The 18,336-nt window shown below is 43.6% G+C and overlaps 1 protein-coding gene across 1 annotated transcript in view; it reads right to left on the bottom strand.

The window, feature by feature from the left end:
- The window catches only part of LOC310770740 (ATP-binding cassette sub-family A member 2-like), a gene marked incomplete at both ends in the record, with an annotated part of 93,225 nt that overhangs the window by 37,390 nt on the left and 37,499 nt on the right, over nt 1–18,336 (bottom strand). Inside the window, 10 exons of the mRNA XM_083663457.1 lie at nt 904–955; nt 1,536–1,647; nt 1,731–1,836; nt 4,489–4,702; nt 9,665–9,990; nt 11,285–11,387; nt 12,163–12,384; nt 14,685–14,969; nt 15,216–15,336; nt 16,200–16,399. Of these exons, the coding sequence (XP_083519583.1) occupies nt 904–955; nt 1,536–1,647; nt 1,731–1,836; nt 4,489–4,702; nt 9,665–9,990; nt 11,285–11,387; nt 12,163–12,384; nt 14,685–14,969; nt 15,216–15,336; nt 16,200–16,399 (1,741 nt within the window). The remainder of the gene's footprint in view (nt 1–903; nt 956–1,535; nt 1,648–1,730; nt 1,837–4,488; nt 4,703–9,664; nt 9,991–11,284; nt 11,388–12,162; nt 12,385–14,684; nt 14,970–15,215; nt 15,337–16,199; nt 16,400–18,336) is intronic.

Genomic DNA, 18,336 nt, shown 5'->3' with positions numbered 1-18,336 from the left:
TTGATAGTGTTCACCTAGAGAGGAGTGATGTAGTTTGATAGTGTTCAGCTATAGAGGAGTGATGTAGTTTGATAGTGTTCAGCTAGAGAGGAGTGATGTAGTTTGATAGTGTTCACCTAGAGAGGAGTGATGTAGTTTGATAGTGTTCAGCTATAGAGGAGTGATGTAGTTTGATAGTGTTCAGCTATAGAGGAGTGATGTAGTTTGATAGTGTTCAGCTATAGAGGAGTGATGTAGTTTGATAGTGTTTAGGCATAAAGGAGTGATGTAGTTTGATAGTGTTCAGCTATAGAGGAGTGATGTAGTTTGATAGTGTTCAGCTATAGAGGAGTGATGTAGTTTGATAGTGTTTAGGTATAAAGGAGTGATGTAGTTTGATAGTGTTCAGCTAGAGAGGAGTGATGTAGTTTGATAGTGTTCACCTAGAGAGGAGTGATGTAGTTTGATAGTGTTCAGCTAGAGAGGAGTGATGTAGTTTGATAGTGTTCAGCTAGAGAGGAGTGATGTAGTTTGATAGTGTTCAGCTATAGAGGAGTGATGTAGTTTGATAGTGTTTAGGTATAAAGGAGTGATGTAGTTTGATAGTGTTCAGCTAGAGAGGAGTGATGTAGTTTGATAGTGTTCAGCTAGAGAGGAGTGATGTAGTTTGATAGTGTTCAGCTATAGAGGAGTAGTGTAGTTTGATAGTGTTTAGGCATAAAGGAGTGATGTAGTTTGATAGTGTACAACCATAGAGGAGTGAAGTAGTTTGATAATGTAAAACCATAGAGGAGTGAAGTGTTTCCACCCTGAGTACCTGAGCTGAATTTTGCCTTGATGACCATGACGCCGTAGCAATAGTGCCGAGGTAAAAACCACCAAAGAAGAAAAAGAGAATAAAGTAAATGGTGCTGAGCAACTTACAGGTAGTCCAAAGAAAGGCTGGCGCTGGTCCGATTCATTGGGTGGTTTGTCCCTGCAAAACACAAATGTGCACACGCATGCACGCGCGCACACACACACACACACACACACACACACACACACACACACACACACACAGACACACACACCTTTGTTTATGTCCATGTACGGTAATCAACAAACCAAAAACGCTCCCAAAAAACCAAGCGACGATTGTTTCCAACTTGTTATTCCAATGGGAAAGTTATTCCCAGTACTCAGCAGCCAGGCTGTATCTTATATTAGTAGCAGGCCTCTCTTGAGAATGAGACCCTGTGTCTCAATGAGATCGACCTGTTTTGGCTGAGACCCTCCCCGACTCCGCCCTCATCCAGCAGCTTTCCCCTACTGACCTGGTCAACAGGCTAACACCCTACCATCCTTCAAAAAAGACTTGCAATCTTTTTCTTCTTTTTATCTCTCCCATCTATTTTATTCCTATTATTCATTTTCATGAAAGTTGTTTCTTATCCTGTGAATGTAAAGCGTCTTTAAGCACTGTGAAAATCAATATTTAAATAGAATCCATTATTATGATTATGATTATGATTGTTATTAATATCAAATAAAGGTTAAATTAAATACAAAATTACCGTATGCAGCAGGGTTGCCCTTGGATGCGGGCAGGTTGGCACGAAGGATAGCATTGTTGAGGACATTGAGATAGGTCGGCATGCTGTGGTAGCCTTTATTGTTATACAACACCTGGACACAAGGGGGAGTTCTGTCAGCAGTCGCTCTTCTTTGTGTAGTAATCCTCCTAGTCCATTGCAGACTGATTGTCTTACCTGAGCTGATCTGCGAACTGCTATCTTGCGAACCATGGGAGGTGTCTTCCTCCCAAAGGATGCTGGGATTGATTTCTGGATGTTCCCCACTGTTATACCGCCATACCTATTGACAAGAATGACAATCATCTCTACCTCTAAAATGAGAAAATAATGAATGAATGAAATAAGAACTAAGTCGATGCCAATGTGGGAAGAACATGAACGTGAAACTCTCCAAGTTGTCATAGTATGGTTTTCATGAATGCGCATACAGATGGTTATTAAAGTCGAGCTGAACCCAAAAATGACTTTTATTTTCTTTTAGTTGAAATACCTGGGTATGCAGTGCACCTATTTAATAATGTATGCAAAGAAAATCACAACAATCTAATTTCTTTAGTTTTTCACACTTTTTCACATCAAAAGTTCATTTTTCAAGATTTCATTGATAACAGTAATGTACAGTTTGCTGACGTCACCTAGTACTATCAAATTTCTACCCCATTTCAACCAATCATATCACGACATGCAGCTGTCAATCAAATCTTCATTTCAGGATAATTTTCTCTTCCAAATGAAGTAGAAAATGGCGCCTAGTGCCTGTCATCTGGCAGAATTCCTATCCCATAAACTAACTACTAACTTGGCCAAGAAACATGAACAAAAAACAAAAACTATAATCTCTAAGAATGCAAAGAAATGTAACTGGCTCGTTAAAACGCGCATTCCAGGGATATCGTATTTACAGCAGCGATAATGGCGCGCGCATCGGAGAGCTTGGTTGTCAGGGGTCGCACTTCGGAGATTCCAGGCCGACGGGCTGCACTCTCCGCTCGGCAACACGAAGGCAGCTGGCTGCCTGCGGCTCGCTGAGCTCCACTCAGCCACCAACCTCGCGTCACCAGGGTCTTCCCGAGGGGAGCGCCACAACACACTAAATCCCACTCGATTTGGAGGCGGAACACGCCAGGATTGGCCAAAGCCCAATCAAGTCCCCAGAATTGTCAAATAAAATAATCGACATGATACTATGACCCGCCTCTCAATCTGTCATCTTAGACAAACTATGTTTTCAGTCTGAAACGGACTCATATGCACGTGACGAACGGGTTCAGTTCGACTTTAAACTATATTGAAAACAGAGAGCAATATGTCTGTGTCTGAGTCTTCAGGAAGATCTACAATAATGTGTGGGGTTCCCCAAGGAAGGATCAATACTTGGGGCTTTGCTTTTTTTTATTTACATTAATGACCTTGCTGCTGCATCTGCTAAATGTATACTGCCTTTACTTTTTGCTGATGATACCATTTTAATTCTAACTTTGATTCTCTAATTTCAGAAGCAAACAAGGGAATGGGAAAAAATGCCAAATGGTTTGGTATCATCGGAAAAATATCTAGTTTGGTAAATCATTCATGTTGATTAACCCTTTATTACAGTTTAATTACCCATATCTATTGTATGGAAATATCATATGGGCAAGTACATACAGTATAATTATCTCCAGTCTTCACAGAATTCACATCATACAAAAAAAATGTTAGGTTGGCTACATCTTCGAACAGATTTGAACCATCAGCTGCACTTAAAAAAAAAATCTAAATCAACACATTCCAGGTATGCACTTTTGTCTATAAATATATATATATATACCGTAAATTCCGCACTATAAGCCGCACCGGAGTATAAGCCGCACCTGCAAAATTGCCTGTTTGTTACATATATAAGCCGCACCGGACTATAAGCCGCGGGTGTTTTAATGTTTTTTTTTTTTTTTTTTTTTATTGTGTTTTAATGTTTAATTACCATATGTAAGGGTTCATGCACAGAGGGGATTGTCGGGAAAGAGATGGCTGTTTGAGGAAGCTCCCATTTATTAACATTTCAACAAAACAACATAACACAACACCACCTGTGTTTTTTTTTACAGTGCACACAGTGTCCGCGGTGTGGTGAAAAGAGGGCAAGAGAGGAAATTAAAACAGAAGTGGATTTATAGTTAGAAAGAGTGCTAAAAAAGAGAGATTTTTTTTTTTTTTTTTTTTTTTTTTGGAAAAAATTCATAGATAAGCCGCACCGGACTATAAGCCGCAGGGGCCAAAAAAGGCCAAAAAACGGGGAAAAAGCCGCGGCTTATAGTCCGGAATTTACGGTACTCACCTGTCTCTCCCTGCACCATGTACAGTAGGTTATACTTTCTAACATAATAATTAATATTCACATAATTCTAACATACATAATACAAGACATTCAGATCACCCCCCATATTGTCTCACTACCAATAACCAATTTTCAATACGCTACAGAGCCGCCATATTACGGAACACATACTGTATATCAATATTGCCAATCATCTCTCAACTCATTTAAATCCAAACTTACGACCTCTCTGATGAGTCACGCATGGCCCCCCTCATACATGACACATACACCTCACATTATCCTGTCACTTATTTTGATTGCTTTTTGTGTTTTTCCTTTTCTGTTCTTTTTTTACTGTTGATTTTCTTTTCTTTGTCTTATTTGTTTTCTTGTTTCCTTCTTGTTTCTGTTGTATTGTATGCTTTGCACACCTGGATTGTATTGTATTGTTATTATTTTGGTTTTCTGAGGGTAGAGACCCTGCACATTATTTTCCTGTTTGCATTTTTTTTTTCCGTTTCACTTTTTATTGTGTGGAAATAAATAAAACTAAAAACAAAATGACAAAAGTGTCTCTGCACCAATGTCACGGGAGACAAGTGGTGCGTAGTGATTAAAGTGACACGGTCCTACCTGTGCAGGCGCACTCTGTCCGACGTGAAGAGAAGATACTCGGAGACATTACGGCCCGTGATGTCCACCAGGATGTCCCCCGTCACCACCTTCATGAGGGGGGGCCGGCCGCCCACCCCGCTGGGGCAGGAGAAGCCCGTCCCCTGCATGGAGCAGGTACAGCGCACTGGCTCGTGGATGGACAGGGGGAGTGTCGGAGGAGACGTCACCGGCTCTGACCAGAAACAGAGCAGGTACGAGGAGTTATAGTTGCCTCTGACTCAAAATGAACAACATTATTTGTAGATTTTTACAAAATATGAGGTTGTGTGATTGTATGGGGGTTTATGCATGCCTGGCACAAATAGTAGCTGCCAATAATTCTAAGTAAAGTAAAGGTAAAGTCCCACAATGTGTGAAATTTGTTCTCCGCATTTGACCCATCCCCTGGCGTGCACCGCGCTCGGGAATCATATGGTGATCTAACCCTCCAATTCCAACCCTTAGATGCTGAGTGCCAAGCAGGGAGGCAAATGGGTCCCATTTTTATAGTCTTTGGTATGACTCGGCCAGGGATCAAACTCACGACCTCCCAGTCACAGGGCGGACACTCAGACCACAAGGCCACTGAGCTGGTCAATTCTAACAATCCATGCATTGTCTGGGAAGTTTACTAATCAAAGAAAACGACTAAATAGAGCTTCAAATACTTTCCTGTAATTGTGTACTCATTTCACTCAATATCATATGTGTCTTATGTGGCAGCAAGGAGTTGGCACTAGTTTTACAACTCGAATCAAGCTCAAAGTCTTGACATCTTCCTCTATATTGAGCTGGTCGACCATTCAAATCTGAACAGAGACCGGCAACCGCTTTTGAGATGAGGAACAACTACAAATACCGTTGGACAGTGGTGGCGCAACGGTTAAGAGAAGCGAGCTTGTGACGGGAAGGTCGTCGGTTCAAAACCCGGGACCGGCAGGATAAATTTGGGTGAGGAAAGTGAAAAGGCAGCGCTTGCCCCTCCCTCATTACCACCACTGAGCTGCCCTTGAGCAAGGCCCTTAACCCCAACCGCTCCAGTGGAGCTGATCAGTGGCCAGCAGATCAGACTGTGGTTGTACTGGTCAGCTTCCAGGTATGAATGTGTGTGTGAATGTGAACAGGGCGCTCCTGAAAAAGAGAGCAATGCTCTCAGTGAGACTCCCCCTGTATAAATAAAGGTTAAATTAAACAAAACAAAACAAGAAGTGTGGATAGAAAAAACATTCCGCCTCCATGTTCGATGTGGCTGTGTGTTGTAGTAGTGCGAGAATTCGGCAATTGGGCGGCACTAGACCCTGGGGTAGTGTGTGTTCCCCAAATCCAAGGAGTCGTCAAGTCCAAATCCAACTGATCGTTAAGTGTGTGTTCCCCAAATCCAACTGATCGTTAAGTGTGTTCCCCAAATCCAACTGATCGTTAAGTGTGTGTTCCCCAAATGCAACTGATCGTTAAGTGTGTTCCCCAAATCCAACTGATCGTTAAGTGTGTGTTCCCCAAATCCAACTGATCGTTAAGTGTGTGTTCCCCAAATCCAACTGATCGTTAAGTGTGTGTCCCCCAAATCCAACTGATCATCAAGTGTGTGTTCCCCAAATCCAACTGATCGTCAAGGTTCACTTTATTTGTCTCCCGTGGGAGCAATTAGTCTTGGAGTAAAATATTAAAATGCAGTACATTAACACCTTAAGTGCCATAGCCGAAATAATTCGTCTTACATAATCCAACGCTTAAGTGCCAGAGCCGAGTTTACTCGTCTTACATAAACATTTTTTTTTTTTTGACGCTGGGACATCAATCAACAACTTTTACATCTTCGAGATCACTATTGGAGCAAGATAATGTGTATAATCTATTTTACCGACCCACTAAGTGTTGACAGTGCTCCCCCAGACGACCGAAATCAAAGAAAAAACTGCCGCGGGACCAAGCCGTTCAAGGAAATGCCGTGGCGATTTTACAGTAATCCACTTGTCTTGCCTGAGAGCGGCCGCGCACCGGCAGCAGCACACAGAGAGCGGAGAGCGATTTGCAAAATAGATCATAGGTGAAACACACTTTGAAACACCTCAGAAAGGCCATAATCAACATCTGCCCATCGCCCACGCATTCCCCGGCCCATCTTGACTCGCACAAGGAGCGTCCGCACGCAGGCAAGCAGGCAGGCAGGCACACAGGCAGGCAGCAGCAAAAGCGCTTCTGACACGCCCGCTGTACAGCCAGGAGGAAGGAGGAGAAGACACACGGAGGGAGGAGTTTGAATGAGAGGGGTGTTTCCTGTTGTTATGGAGGAAATTACTGTTCAAAACTATTGTTTAGAATGTCTGACGGTCTTACTGATGCCAAAAATGAATGGTTAAAGTGACTGTTTCACAAAAAGCCATTTATCTCTGAATAAATTTCCAGACGCTGAAACCATGCTGTACTCAACGGCTAATATCTACATAACTACTAACTCTGCAAACTAACTCTTTTAGACAGAGAAAGCACACATTCTATTAGTTATTTTTAGATGATTGGTGTTCATGAATTCTTAACAGAAAAGAATCCTCGGCTGTTGCTAAAATGAGCCAGAATCGTCAAAAACACCCCTGGCACAACTTACCTACAGGAATGAAAACATGGCTGGCATTCAATGTGTTAAGTACATTAAAAAACACTGTATATGGTGACACGTGAAAAAACTTAGCAAGTTGAGATAGTCACAGTCATTTACACTCCTCACCTTTCGCATCATACAATAGTGCAGTGCAAAATACATGGTTATAGTGTAATAGATTACAAAGTGTGTCTCACATTACATTACCTGCAAGCAAACAAGCATGTTAAACTATACATGCAAGTAAGCAGGCAGATATTAGAGCATGTGAAGCTATCTCAGAGCCTCCTGTCTTTCTGTCTGACCTCTAGGGGGAGCCCATTGATCAGTTTAACTGATAGAGGGACAAATTAATGCTTGTATCTATTGTGGTTACATAAAGGCAAGCGCGTCATTTTGTGTAGGGTCGGTGGGGTCCGGACCCTACCAACATTTCAGGGTGTCCAATTGTCCCTACCAACTTTTAAGCAACCTTATTTGCATTATCTTTGGAGTGCAGTTATATAGGTCATTTAGATTGTCTTCCCATATTTTGCAAGGATAGAATTGACCCGACCATTATTGAGTGAAATTAGTTTGCAATATGTTCAAAGTTACATTTACCCCTGTTTTTCACAACGGAATGGGCCAGTCCACTTTTTTTCCCAAAACTCCTGTTTGATTGGCTCATTTGGCTGATGACCAAACAAACGCCCACCCACACACAGTTTTCCGGGTTATAGAAATCACGCGCAGCAGACAGACCCTCCTGTTAGCGACAAATCTGGAGACTTTTTCTGACATGGGATTAACATTACCAGCAAGCAGCAGTGACGCAGCAGTGCAGCAGTGCAAGCAGCAGCAACCAGGTAAGTCCCGCTAGCATCGATGCTAATTTAGCAAAGTACAGCGCGCAGCTGAAGCACATGGCTATAATATGGACGTTAACGTCCATATTAAGTAGCCATGTGCTTGCGCGATGACAACAGTGTATTGGCGATGTCAAATGGTGGCAATTGACATCTGACTGAAGATCGTGCAACTCTTAGGAGGAAGAAATGTAGGATGTATGATGTGTGGGATTCAGTGGCAATTTTTTCTTTCCAAACCGGCTGTTTGTGAAAGAACATGATTAGATGGCTAAACCTCCAGTTTGTGTTTGTTAGTTACAATTATGCTGACAGGAGAGCTGAGCAGGTGGTGACATGAAAGTTATTGAGAAAAGGAGAAGATACTGAATAATGACATCACAACAGTATAATCCTAATGTTGATTTAAAATGAGATATTCGTCTAAATATGGCTAAAAAAGGGATCATGTCTATGTTCCCCGGGTTCTATGTTCCCCGGGTTCTATATTCCCCGTTTTTCACTAACCCTAAACCTAACCTCCCCCAGACCCTAACCCAAAACCTAACCTCTCCCACCCCCCACGCCTAAACCTAACCTCCCCCAGACCCTAACCCAAAACCTAACCTCTCCCAGGGAACATAGCGGGGAACATAGGACCCTATTTGGGAAAAGCGGGGAACATAGGACCCGGGGAACATAGGGATGACCCCCTGATAGAGAATAAAATTCTATACATCCGCTAAATGTGATTATTTATAACAGCTTATCTACCAAATGAATTGAAGCCATGAGTCTAGGAAGATTTATCATAAAAGTATATTTAATACCATACATTCTCTGCAATATGTATATTGACAGAGGGCATGAATCTCAATGTACACATGTCTGATCGATGTACAGAGTCAAATATTCAGCAAATGGCCGACAGTCATTATGCTTTATACTGTAAAGGAAGAGGAGGAGGAAAAGGCCGAGAGGAGGGGGTGATGACTTGACTTGGAGCCTACAGGGCTGCCTGTCTGTATCAGTTTGTTATGGGACTTGATGCACTGTCCAAGGTTTCAGCAACTGGAGCAGTCCCTGCTATTCTATATGGGTGTCAAATGTGTGTCAAATGGCATGGAACTTATAGCATAATTAGGCCTATAGCTTATTGATTAATGTGTCAGATGTCATGTTAACTTATATTTTTCTCCAACACCCCCTAAAAAAGGTAAAACAAAAACCTCAAAAATTTTTTGGCGGGGCGCCACCGAAACACCCTCCCCTCATGCCGTCCTCGACCCTACCAACTTTGACACCAAAACGACGCCCTTGCATAAAGGGACCCTGTATCTCCTACCAGAGTTCATCAGCACATACTCAGGGGTTCAACACATGATGGGAGGAGTCAGACAAAATCTTGTTAGCCTGTTGAGTGGTGGACTGCTCAAATATGTCTTGCAGGGTGAGGGGTGCGGGCAGTCCCATGATGATCTTCCCTGCAGTTTTGACCAGGCTAAAGATTTGAGCTTTGGACTTGACTGTGAGGTTTCCAAACCAGCTGGTGATGCCATAACGTAAAACGGACTCGGAAAAAATCGAGATAATATTGCTGCAGACACCAAAAACTCAAATCACAAACCCAAATCTAAGTGGTCATGCCCCGGTTCCCGTAAAGAAATGATTTGTCCCAGGCCTGGTTATGTATCATATTTTGGTGTCATTTGCTATTAGATGCACTTACGATGGATGGTGGTAGGAGGGGCAGCGGTGTAGTTCCACAGTCCGTCCTCGAAGCGGGGGTCCGGGTCGTCCGAGGGGGCGGGCGAGGGAGGAGGGGGTACGAAGTTGGAGAGTGGAACCCCCTGGGTGAAGGAGTCCAGACACATGGAGTCAAAGTAGCGGGCAGCCAGGGTCTTGGAGTTGTTGGCGCTGGGGTTGAGGGTCTGGGCCAGCTGGTCCAGGGTGCTGTTGAAGGGCGTTTTGAGCACGCAGGTGGTGCCGACGCCCGAGGGTAGACGCAGGGTGTTGATGATCTTCTGAGGGCTGGCGTCTGGGGACAGCTTACACCTGAGAGGGAGGGGGGGGGGGGGGGTAGATACGCTCCACTTGATGAGGAGTTCTATTTCAAAATGTTATATATCATATTTTTTAAGAAGAAAAAAAAGGTTTATTTTTTCTGAAAATAGAGGATTTAGTCTGTCAAAGTGTCATCATACTGAACAAAAGCATTGCCTACTACACCTAGAAAAAAAAACATAGTATTTTGAGAATTAATTCTATAAGAGTAGGTGTTCTTCACATAAATTATTAAATATTTTTTTTATCATATCAAAATAACACACAAGATAACATACTAACATGTCTTATAAGCGAACAGCCTGGCCCTGGACGCGGGGCCGAGCAGGCCTGACAGAGAGGGACCAATAGTCAAGAAAGCCGGCAACGTAGTGGGCCTCCATCGCCTTCATTACGAAGCCGGGTCACTTTGCTTGCTCAGCTGAACGTCGCGGTGGTGTGTGAGATGTGTGCCCCGAGACGACGTTGCCAAATGAATAATAACACACTTGATTTGTGTAGCACTTTTCCACAACAGAGCTTACAAAGTGCTTGTATAATAGTAGTAGACACATGCAAACGCAACCGTAACCATATCTTTTTTCTGGGGGGTATGGTGGTGCAGTGGTAAGCGCTGTCGCCTCACAGCTCGAAAGTCCTGGGTTCGATTCCCACCTGGGACGCTGTGAACGCTGAAGGAATGCGTGCCCGTCCGCATGTCCTCGAGTGCCCACCGCCCGGGTGGGGTCGTCAAAAGGGCCTTTCTGTGTGGAGTTTGCATGTTCTCCCCATGCCTCCCGGGGGTTTCCTTCATATAGGAACCCCCTTCACCAAAAACATGCAATATCCTGGTTGCTAATGTGGTTCCTCCTCTGGTCGTTAAGGGCGCCTGTTCAGAGGGGAACTGGTTGGAATAGCGTGAACCTCCCACGTGCTCCCATGTCCTACCGGTGAAGCTTCCTCTGTCAGGTGAAAAGAAGCGGCTGGCTAACTGCCCATGTCTCGGAGGAAGCATGGAGCCAGTTTCGGCTCTCCCCAGATCGGCAGAGGGTGGAGTAGCAACCAGGATAAATAAATTAAATTAGCACTAATGGGGGATAAAAATGGGATAAAAAATCGGGGGCGGGGGGAAAAAACAAACAAAAAAACAATTATCTTTTTTCCCACGGGGTCACCCCCCAACCCCCCATGACTTACATATATCCTCATCTCCCTCGTGCTGCACTATGATCCCTCAGTTTGTACGAGTAATTATTGTGAAAATGGTCAAAAACAAAACAAATGCTCTTCCTGGAATGTGTCTGACCTGTACTGGGGTCTGTCTTCGTTGGCGTAGGGGATGAAGTTGCCTCTTGGTTGGGTGTAGTTGTGGTACTGAGACGGGGACAAGATCAGGGGCGGTAAGTCTCCTGCAAGACAGAAGAAATAGCTCGTTCATCTACAGTACCAGTGCTGCCTTTTTTGCATGTTATTTTCAAATGCAAAGTACCATTATGTATCAGTATCTGCCTAACAATGCAGAGAGCTTAGCATGGTTTTAGTGCGGTTCAACAAGTGGCAATAGAGAGAGTAGTAAAACAGACATTCAAAAATAGGAACATGTGGTGGATGATTACTATAAAGTAGCCTGGTAAACCAACCATAACTCACATTTCATTTGGTTCTGCGGGACCGTCTGGCCTCAAGCCCTGGGAGGGCTTTAAGCAGAAACTGCAAAGTGGGAGAGCCAATCAGCGACTGCGCTCAGTGCCCTGTGATTGACAGCGCAAGTTGGCCAATCAAGAACGCCACTAGCACTGCACTAACAAATCAATAATGGCCGCCTCCTTGCCTGATCGCCTCGAGGAGTAATGTCAATGTTCGTCTAGTTTAAACAGCCATAAAGTGCAGTTATTGCAGAAATAGACTCAATAACAAGTACAGGAGTATCGCCGCAACTATATAAAATATGCTTTTGCCGTTCTCCCGAGTGGATTTGGGTTTGACTGGATCCAACGCTGATTGGCTGAAGGAGTTGTCTGTCAAGGCAAGTACACCCGCCCCAACCTCCACCCACTGCAAAACACTGGGTGTAGGCTTCAGGCCAGACGGGAACGAAGAACGAAATGAAATGTGAGTTCACGTGAGCGGCTTGTTTACCAGGCTATAAAGTGTGTAATAACTAGAAGTCATCTATGGTCTCACCGATGGAAGGGACAGACAGAGTCACGGTCATGGCCACGCAGACAAAGAAGGCAGGTAGCAGGATCTGAGAGAAGAGGCCCTTGGTATTCCTCTTGGCACAGTGGAAGCGCTTGACGATGAGGCCGTGAAACTGGCGAAGCTTTAACCACCAGCCGTCCAGCTTGAAGCTGCCCTGCCCCTCCAGGACCTCCGGCTGTGGGGAGGAGGGGTTCTCTGCGTCGCCTGGAGGTGAAGGAGATGTCAGATGTGGGGGGAACAGGAAAATAGCAGATTGGATGTATCTAATAAGTTGTTACAATGCATGTCTGCACAACATCTAGACGTCAAGTCTGTACAGTACATACAGTACTGTATGTATGGCGTTCTGCACATTTCGCTCATTGCTAATCTGTATATATAGCACATATATCTTCATTTTTACATTTATTTTAATGCTGTATGATATTTCATATATATATTTTTTTTCATATTGCACATATTCTCCATTGATTTATTGCTATATGCTATATGATGTTTTTCACACCTTGCATACACGCTGTTAATTCATACATTACATTTCATTCATCTAGGGCAGGGGTGGGCAACTATTTTTCATTGGGGGCCACATGAGAAACCCAGATTGTCGCTGGGGGCCAAACAAATATTGTCATACGGTAACCCATGGATGGGCAACTTTGATGAGAGGGCCACAAAAAAGATTTCCTCGCTACCAGATTTTGCTGAGGGCCGAACGGCGCCGGCGCGAAAAATTTGGGGCATTTGAAGCCAGGTTTAGAGAAATAACTAATTTTAAATGAACAGTTGTGATGTTATTATTCAGTCTTAACCACCAATATTTGATCCTTTTCTCACTCACTCCTATGTCACCACCTGCTCTCCCTGCAGTGCTTGAAATTAACTTTTTTGACCACCAATATGGCTGCTAGATTTTAAAGTTACCAGCCAATTAGAATTTCCACTAGCCGAAATGTTTTTCTTGAAATAAACCAGAATATGAGTGGGTTAATTTAAGTAGAGCCCGACCGATATTATCGGCCGATATTGGCGATTATCGATATATCGGTATCGGTAAAAAAAAAAAAATTATCGGCCGTATATATATATATATATATATATATATATATATATATATATATATATATATATATATATATATATATATATAAGTTATAGACAGCATGGACAGCATGTTGTGTATATTTGATATTTTTTCTTAACTATTTGTTCTATTGTGTTTTTGTATTTCTAGTTATTTATAATTATTAAATTCCCAGTTAAGTTTACTGTTTCATTGCATTGAGATTATTAATAAGCTGTAAAATATCCTGCCATTTCAATTCATGTCAACTCAATCATATCTTTGTCAAGTGTTTGATATTTGAGGGTTGCTGATGTGGTGCCTCCTCTGGTCGTTAAGGGCGCCTGTTCGGAGGGAGGGGAACTCGTTGGAATATCGTGATCCTCCCACGTGCTATGTCCTACTGGTGAAGCTTCCCCTGTCAGGTGAAAAGAAGCGGCTGGCTAACTGCCCATGTGGAAGCATGGAGCCAGTTTTCGGCTCTCCCCAGATCGGCAGAGGGTGGAGCAGCAACCAGGATAAATAAATAAAAAATTAGCACTAATGGGGGATTAGCACTAATTGGGGATAAACATTTGATGATAAAAACCAAAATAAAATAAAATAAAAATATCGGCCGATATTATCGGTATCGGTAATTTTTTATTCCCTAAAATCGGTATCGGTATCGGTTTCAAAAATCCCATATCGGTCGGGCTCTAAATTTAAGCATAAGTATCAGTAAGTGGCCCGGGATTCTCAAAGCCTGTGTTGAGGGTCACACGAACAAAAATGCGCTCTTGAAGCTAAACAAATCCAAAACCAACGAGTTCATTATTTAAATTTCTACTTCAATGTAGAACGGTCATTTCTTACACATGAGATTACTTTTAGCCTTTTAGTCATAAAGAGTATTGAAAGATATTCCATATTCCAGACTGAAATGCTATAACAGAAGTGGAGTATTGGCCAGAATGACATGAACATTTTGGACATTTATTCAGCGGGTATTCAGGTGCACTGTAAAAATACAAATGTATCTTTTTTTTGCAATTCCATCGCGGGCCACATGTGTGATCTAGGGACTAGATGACTAGATTCTAGTCATACTTAATTATTCTGCTGTCTATTCTGGTGTTGTCAAAATTCCAGATGGTTTCTGTTTCCTCATTTGCTCCATTCTTATTTTATTTGGTCTGTACATTACTCTACTCCAAATTTCCCCACAGGGATAATTAACATTTGGTCTAATCTCATCGATCTTAAATTTCAGAATACTTTTACGATCGTGTCATTGCATCACGTCTTACTGTAACCGTATTATCTGAGACAATCTGAGCAGTCGGGGCAAAATCCAGAAATGGAAAAAGCCTTCCATTTCTCCACTGTGCCACCCTCAAATCTCTGGGTGGCAGCTGTCATAACGCTCACAGAGCGTCTGACGCAGCACATCTCCTTCTCTCACCCCTCAGGCTGGCCGAGTCGGATTCTTGGCCGTTGTCGAAGAGTGGACAGTACTCTCCGTAGAAGTCGGCGTAGAGCCCCCCCTCGTCTCCCCTCACCGAGCCGATGGACGAGGACGACTTCAGCGACGCCTGGCTGTGGCTCAGCCTGGAGCACATCATCAGGTTGCTCAGCACCACCTCCGGCCTCTCGCTCTGGGCCGAGGGTCCGGTGCCCCCCTGAGGCGCCCCCAGGCCCCCCGCGCTCGGCTTCCCCACCGAGCTGCCCCCCGGGGAGTCCTTCATGTCTGCCAAAGGGAGCAGGAAGGAAGGAGAGGACATTAGCATTTTAACGCGGCGCAAAATAACAAACTGGCAAAAGTCTCAAGTCAGCACTTTAACTCGAGATGATGCACATCTTGCAGAAATCTGTTCTCGTTGAGAAAGTCATAACTAATTGATGAAGCCCGCCGAAAACTTTGTGGAGGTGTTGAGCTGTGAGAGACAGCGTGTGTGTGTGTGTGTGTGTGTGTGTGGGGAAGGGGGGGTCTCACCGGCATCGCTGTTCTCCAGCGACTGGTCCTCCTCAGAGACTTTGAGGAAGACCTCCTCCAGGGTGGTGTCCATCACCCCGAAGCTGGTCAGCGCCAGGCTGTCCAAGCTCTGCTCTAAAGCCTGCGGGGGCAGATACAACAGAAGTGACCACCACTATATATCAATCATTTCACAAAGGCCTCAAGCTACACTCTCCAAACCGCTTTTTCAGATATTGAACCAATGTATTTCTTGGCTGTATGGGTGAAATATGTTCACTGTGCATTCTCCGTTGCCTGTTGCTCCTCTGTCTTTCTTCAGGTTGTATGGGTCAGGGGACTCGGCATCTTCACGTGATGTGTCCAAGAGGATGTCCATGAGGTCCTAGTTGAGCTACCATGTTTGAAACGTCTGTGGTAGTAACCTTTATAGACTATAGCTGATGAACTGCAAGTTACTGCTTCTGCTGTCATTAGTGGTATTGTAACATTGGTTTTTCCCCCCTTTCTCATTTCTCTACCATTCAAATTGCTTGGGGGAAGATTCATCACAAGTTCCCCAATTTCCTGATAAGGTCAATCATAATCCTTTGTGGAAGATGTTAGCATAGCATGTCAGCATAGCAGGCCTTGCTAAGTGTATGCTAGCAGTAACATTAGTTAAGTAGTGATTTGTTCCTGATTTTCTTTTTCTTTTTCATTGCAAATTTTTTGTTATAATATACCATATATAAATAGTCTAAATCCATACTTAAGGGCTATTAACCAGTTTGAACAGCAGGACTACATAAATATGTATGTTTATCCAACATACTGTATAGGCAAATCTTCTCATAATGTGCACCATCCCAGATTCTGGACAAATCAATCAGTCAGTTTTCCATGAAGATACAGGATATTGAGAGTGGCCCACAGACTCTCGCTATGTTGTTCTGCATGTCATGTTAAATGATATCTCTACTAGCGTCTTTGCCGATCATCTTAATATCGTTGTGTACTACGGACCTGGAAGAGCCTCTCGAAGCAGCCCTTCTTCACGGCCTCGGAGGGCAGCACATAGGACAGCTCGGTGTTGGAGTCGGACACCAGCAGGCAGGACGCTACGAACTGGCGGATGAACTGCGTGACCCGAGCCTCGGAGCAAGGCGACAGCGACGAGGATGGAGACAGAGACGAGGGAGGCTGCTGCGGCTGGCCGGCCTGCTCTGGAGGACGAGGAAAACAAAGCAAGGTGGATGAGCGGAGGAGGGAAGGAGAGGAGAGAGGCTGAGAGAGGAGAGAAGAACGAGACAGGGGAGCGGAGGAGGGAAGGAGAGGAGAGAGGCTGAGAGAGGAGAGAAGAACGAGACAGGGGAGCGGAGGAGGGAAGGAGAGGAGAGAGGCTGAGAGAGGAGAGAAGAACGAGACAGGGGAGCGGAGGAGGGAAGGAGAGGAGAGAGGCTGAGAGAGGAGAGAAGAACGAGGCAGGGGAGCTGGAGACTTCATGAAGGAAAGGAAGGTCATATTGGTCAAACTTACCTTATTAAATACACCTCCTAAGCCGGCAACACGTTGGCGGTTGAACACCGAACTTTTGAAGAATGCAGACTACTGTAAATTTGCCAGACTTGAAATAGATAAATTCCTATCAGAAAATGTCGGTTCTGTAGACGACCCGCGCATCCTCTGGTATGCTTTGAAGGGATGTATTAGAAACACCACAATATCTTTTGCCTCTCATCTCAGCAGGATTAAACTTAATAAAATTCAAGAATTGGAATCAACATTAGTCGAGCAGGAGCGGCAGCAGCAAATATCATTTTGTGAAACCAGAAATCTAAATATTCAAGTAACACGTATAGAACTCGACTCCCTCCTCAGAAGGAGAGCTGAATTTCTTATTCACAAAACTAGAAGAAATTATTACTTTAATGGGCCCAGGCCGAGTGAGTCATCTCCTTGCTCAGAGACTGAGACATGACAACAGACACACTATTATTTCTACTATTGTCTCTAGCCATTCAAATAACCCTATCACCAATCCTATAAATAATGAATTTCGTAATTTTTACTCTAGTCTGTATTCTTCAGAAGTGACTCTAGATCACGATAAATGTGAAACCTTTCTCAATAATGTGAACTTACCATCCCTAACTCAGGAGACATCTGAACAGCTACAAGTTCCTATTTCTCTTGAGGAACTTAAGTTAGCTACGCAGGCCATGAAAAAGGGCAAATCACCTGGCTGGGATGGCATTCCGCCAGAATTCTATCTTGCCTTTTGGGATTGCCTGGGTCACCCCATGTTACAGATGATCACCACTTCTATAGAACAGGGCTCTTTTAATAGGGATGCCAACTCTGCCATTTTGACTGTGCATTTAAAACCTAAGAAAGACCCCTCCCTTTGCAGCAGCTACAGACCTCTTTCAATCTTGAATGCAGAAATCAAGATATATGCAAAGGTGTTAGCCATGAGACTTCAAAAACATATGACCAAACTTATACATCACGATCAAACCGGCTTCATTAAAACTAGACAAGCTGCAGATAATATACGTAGACTTTTACATGTGATACATTTCACACAAGACACTCCTTCCCCTTGTGCAGTCCTCTCACTGGACGCCAAGCAGGCATTTGATCATTTAGAATGGGAGTACTTATGGATGACTCTAGATAAATTTGGCTTGGGCACTAACTTCATTAGCATGATTAAAGTTCTCTATGCTAATCCTTCAGCTATGATTATCACAGGCAATATTTTCTCTTCTCCTTTCTCTATCTTCAAAGGGTCCCGTCAAGGCTGCGTACTTTCCTCATCATTATTTGCGCTTTCACTCGAACCTTTAGCTCTAGCAATAAAACACCCTATGATCTCACCCATCACATTCTGTAACACTACACATCACATTTCTTTATTTGCCGATGATATTTTATTATACATAGACCATGCCACTACCTCCATACCATATGTTCTAAATATCTTCAAAGAATTTAGTGCCCTCTCAGGTTTTGAAATTAACTGGTCTAAGTCCTCCCTACTCCCACTTAACTCATCTCTTTGCCCTTCCACTTTACCTCCTCACATCCCAGTAGTAAAATCCTTTAAATACCTTGGGATAGAAATTTTCCCCTCTCTCTACATAACCACAACTAAAAA

Source organism: Poromitra crassiceps (genome assembly GCF_964638095.1).
Source record: "Poromitra crassiceps genome assembly, contig: HAP1_SCAFFOLD_211, whole genome shotgun sequence".
Classification (NCBI taxonomy): domain Eukaryota; kingdom Metazoa; phylum Chordata; class Actinopteri; order Beryciformes; family Melamphaidae; genus Poromitra; species Poromitra crassiceps.
Note: the sequence above shows the minus strand (reverse complement) of the source record. Positions and strands in the feature narration are given on the sequence as shown.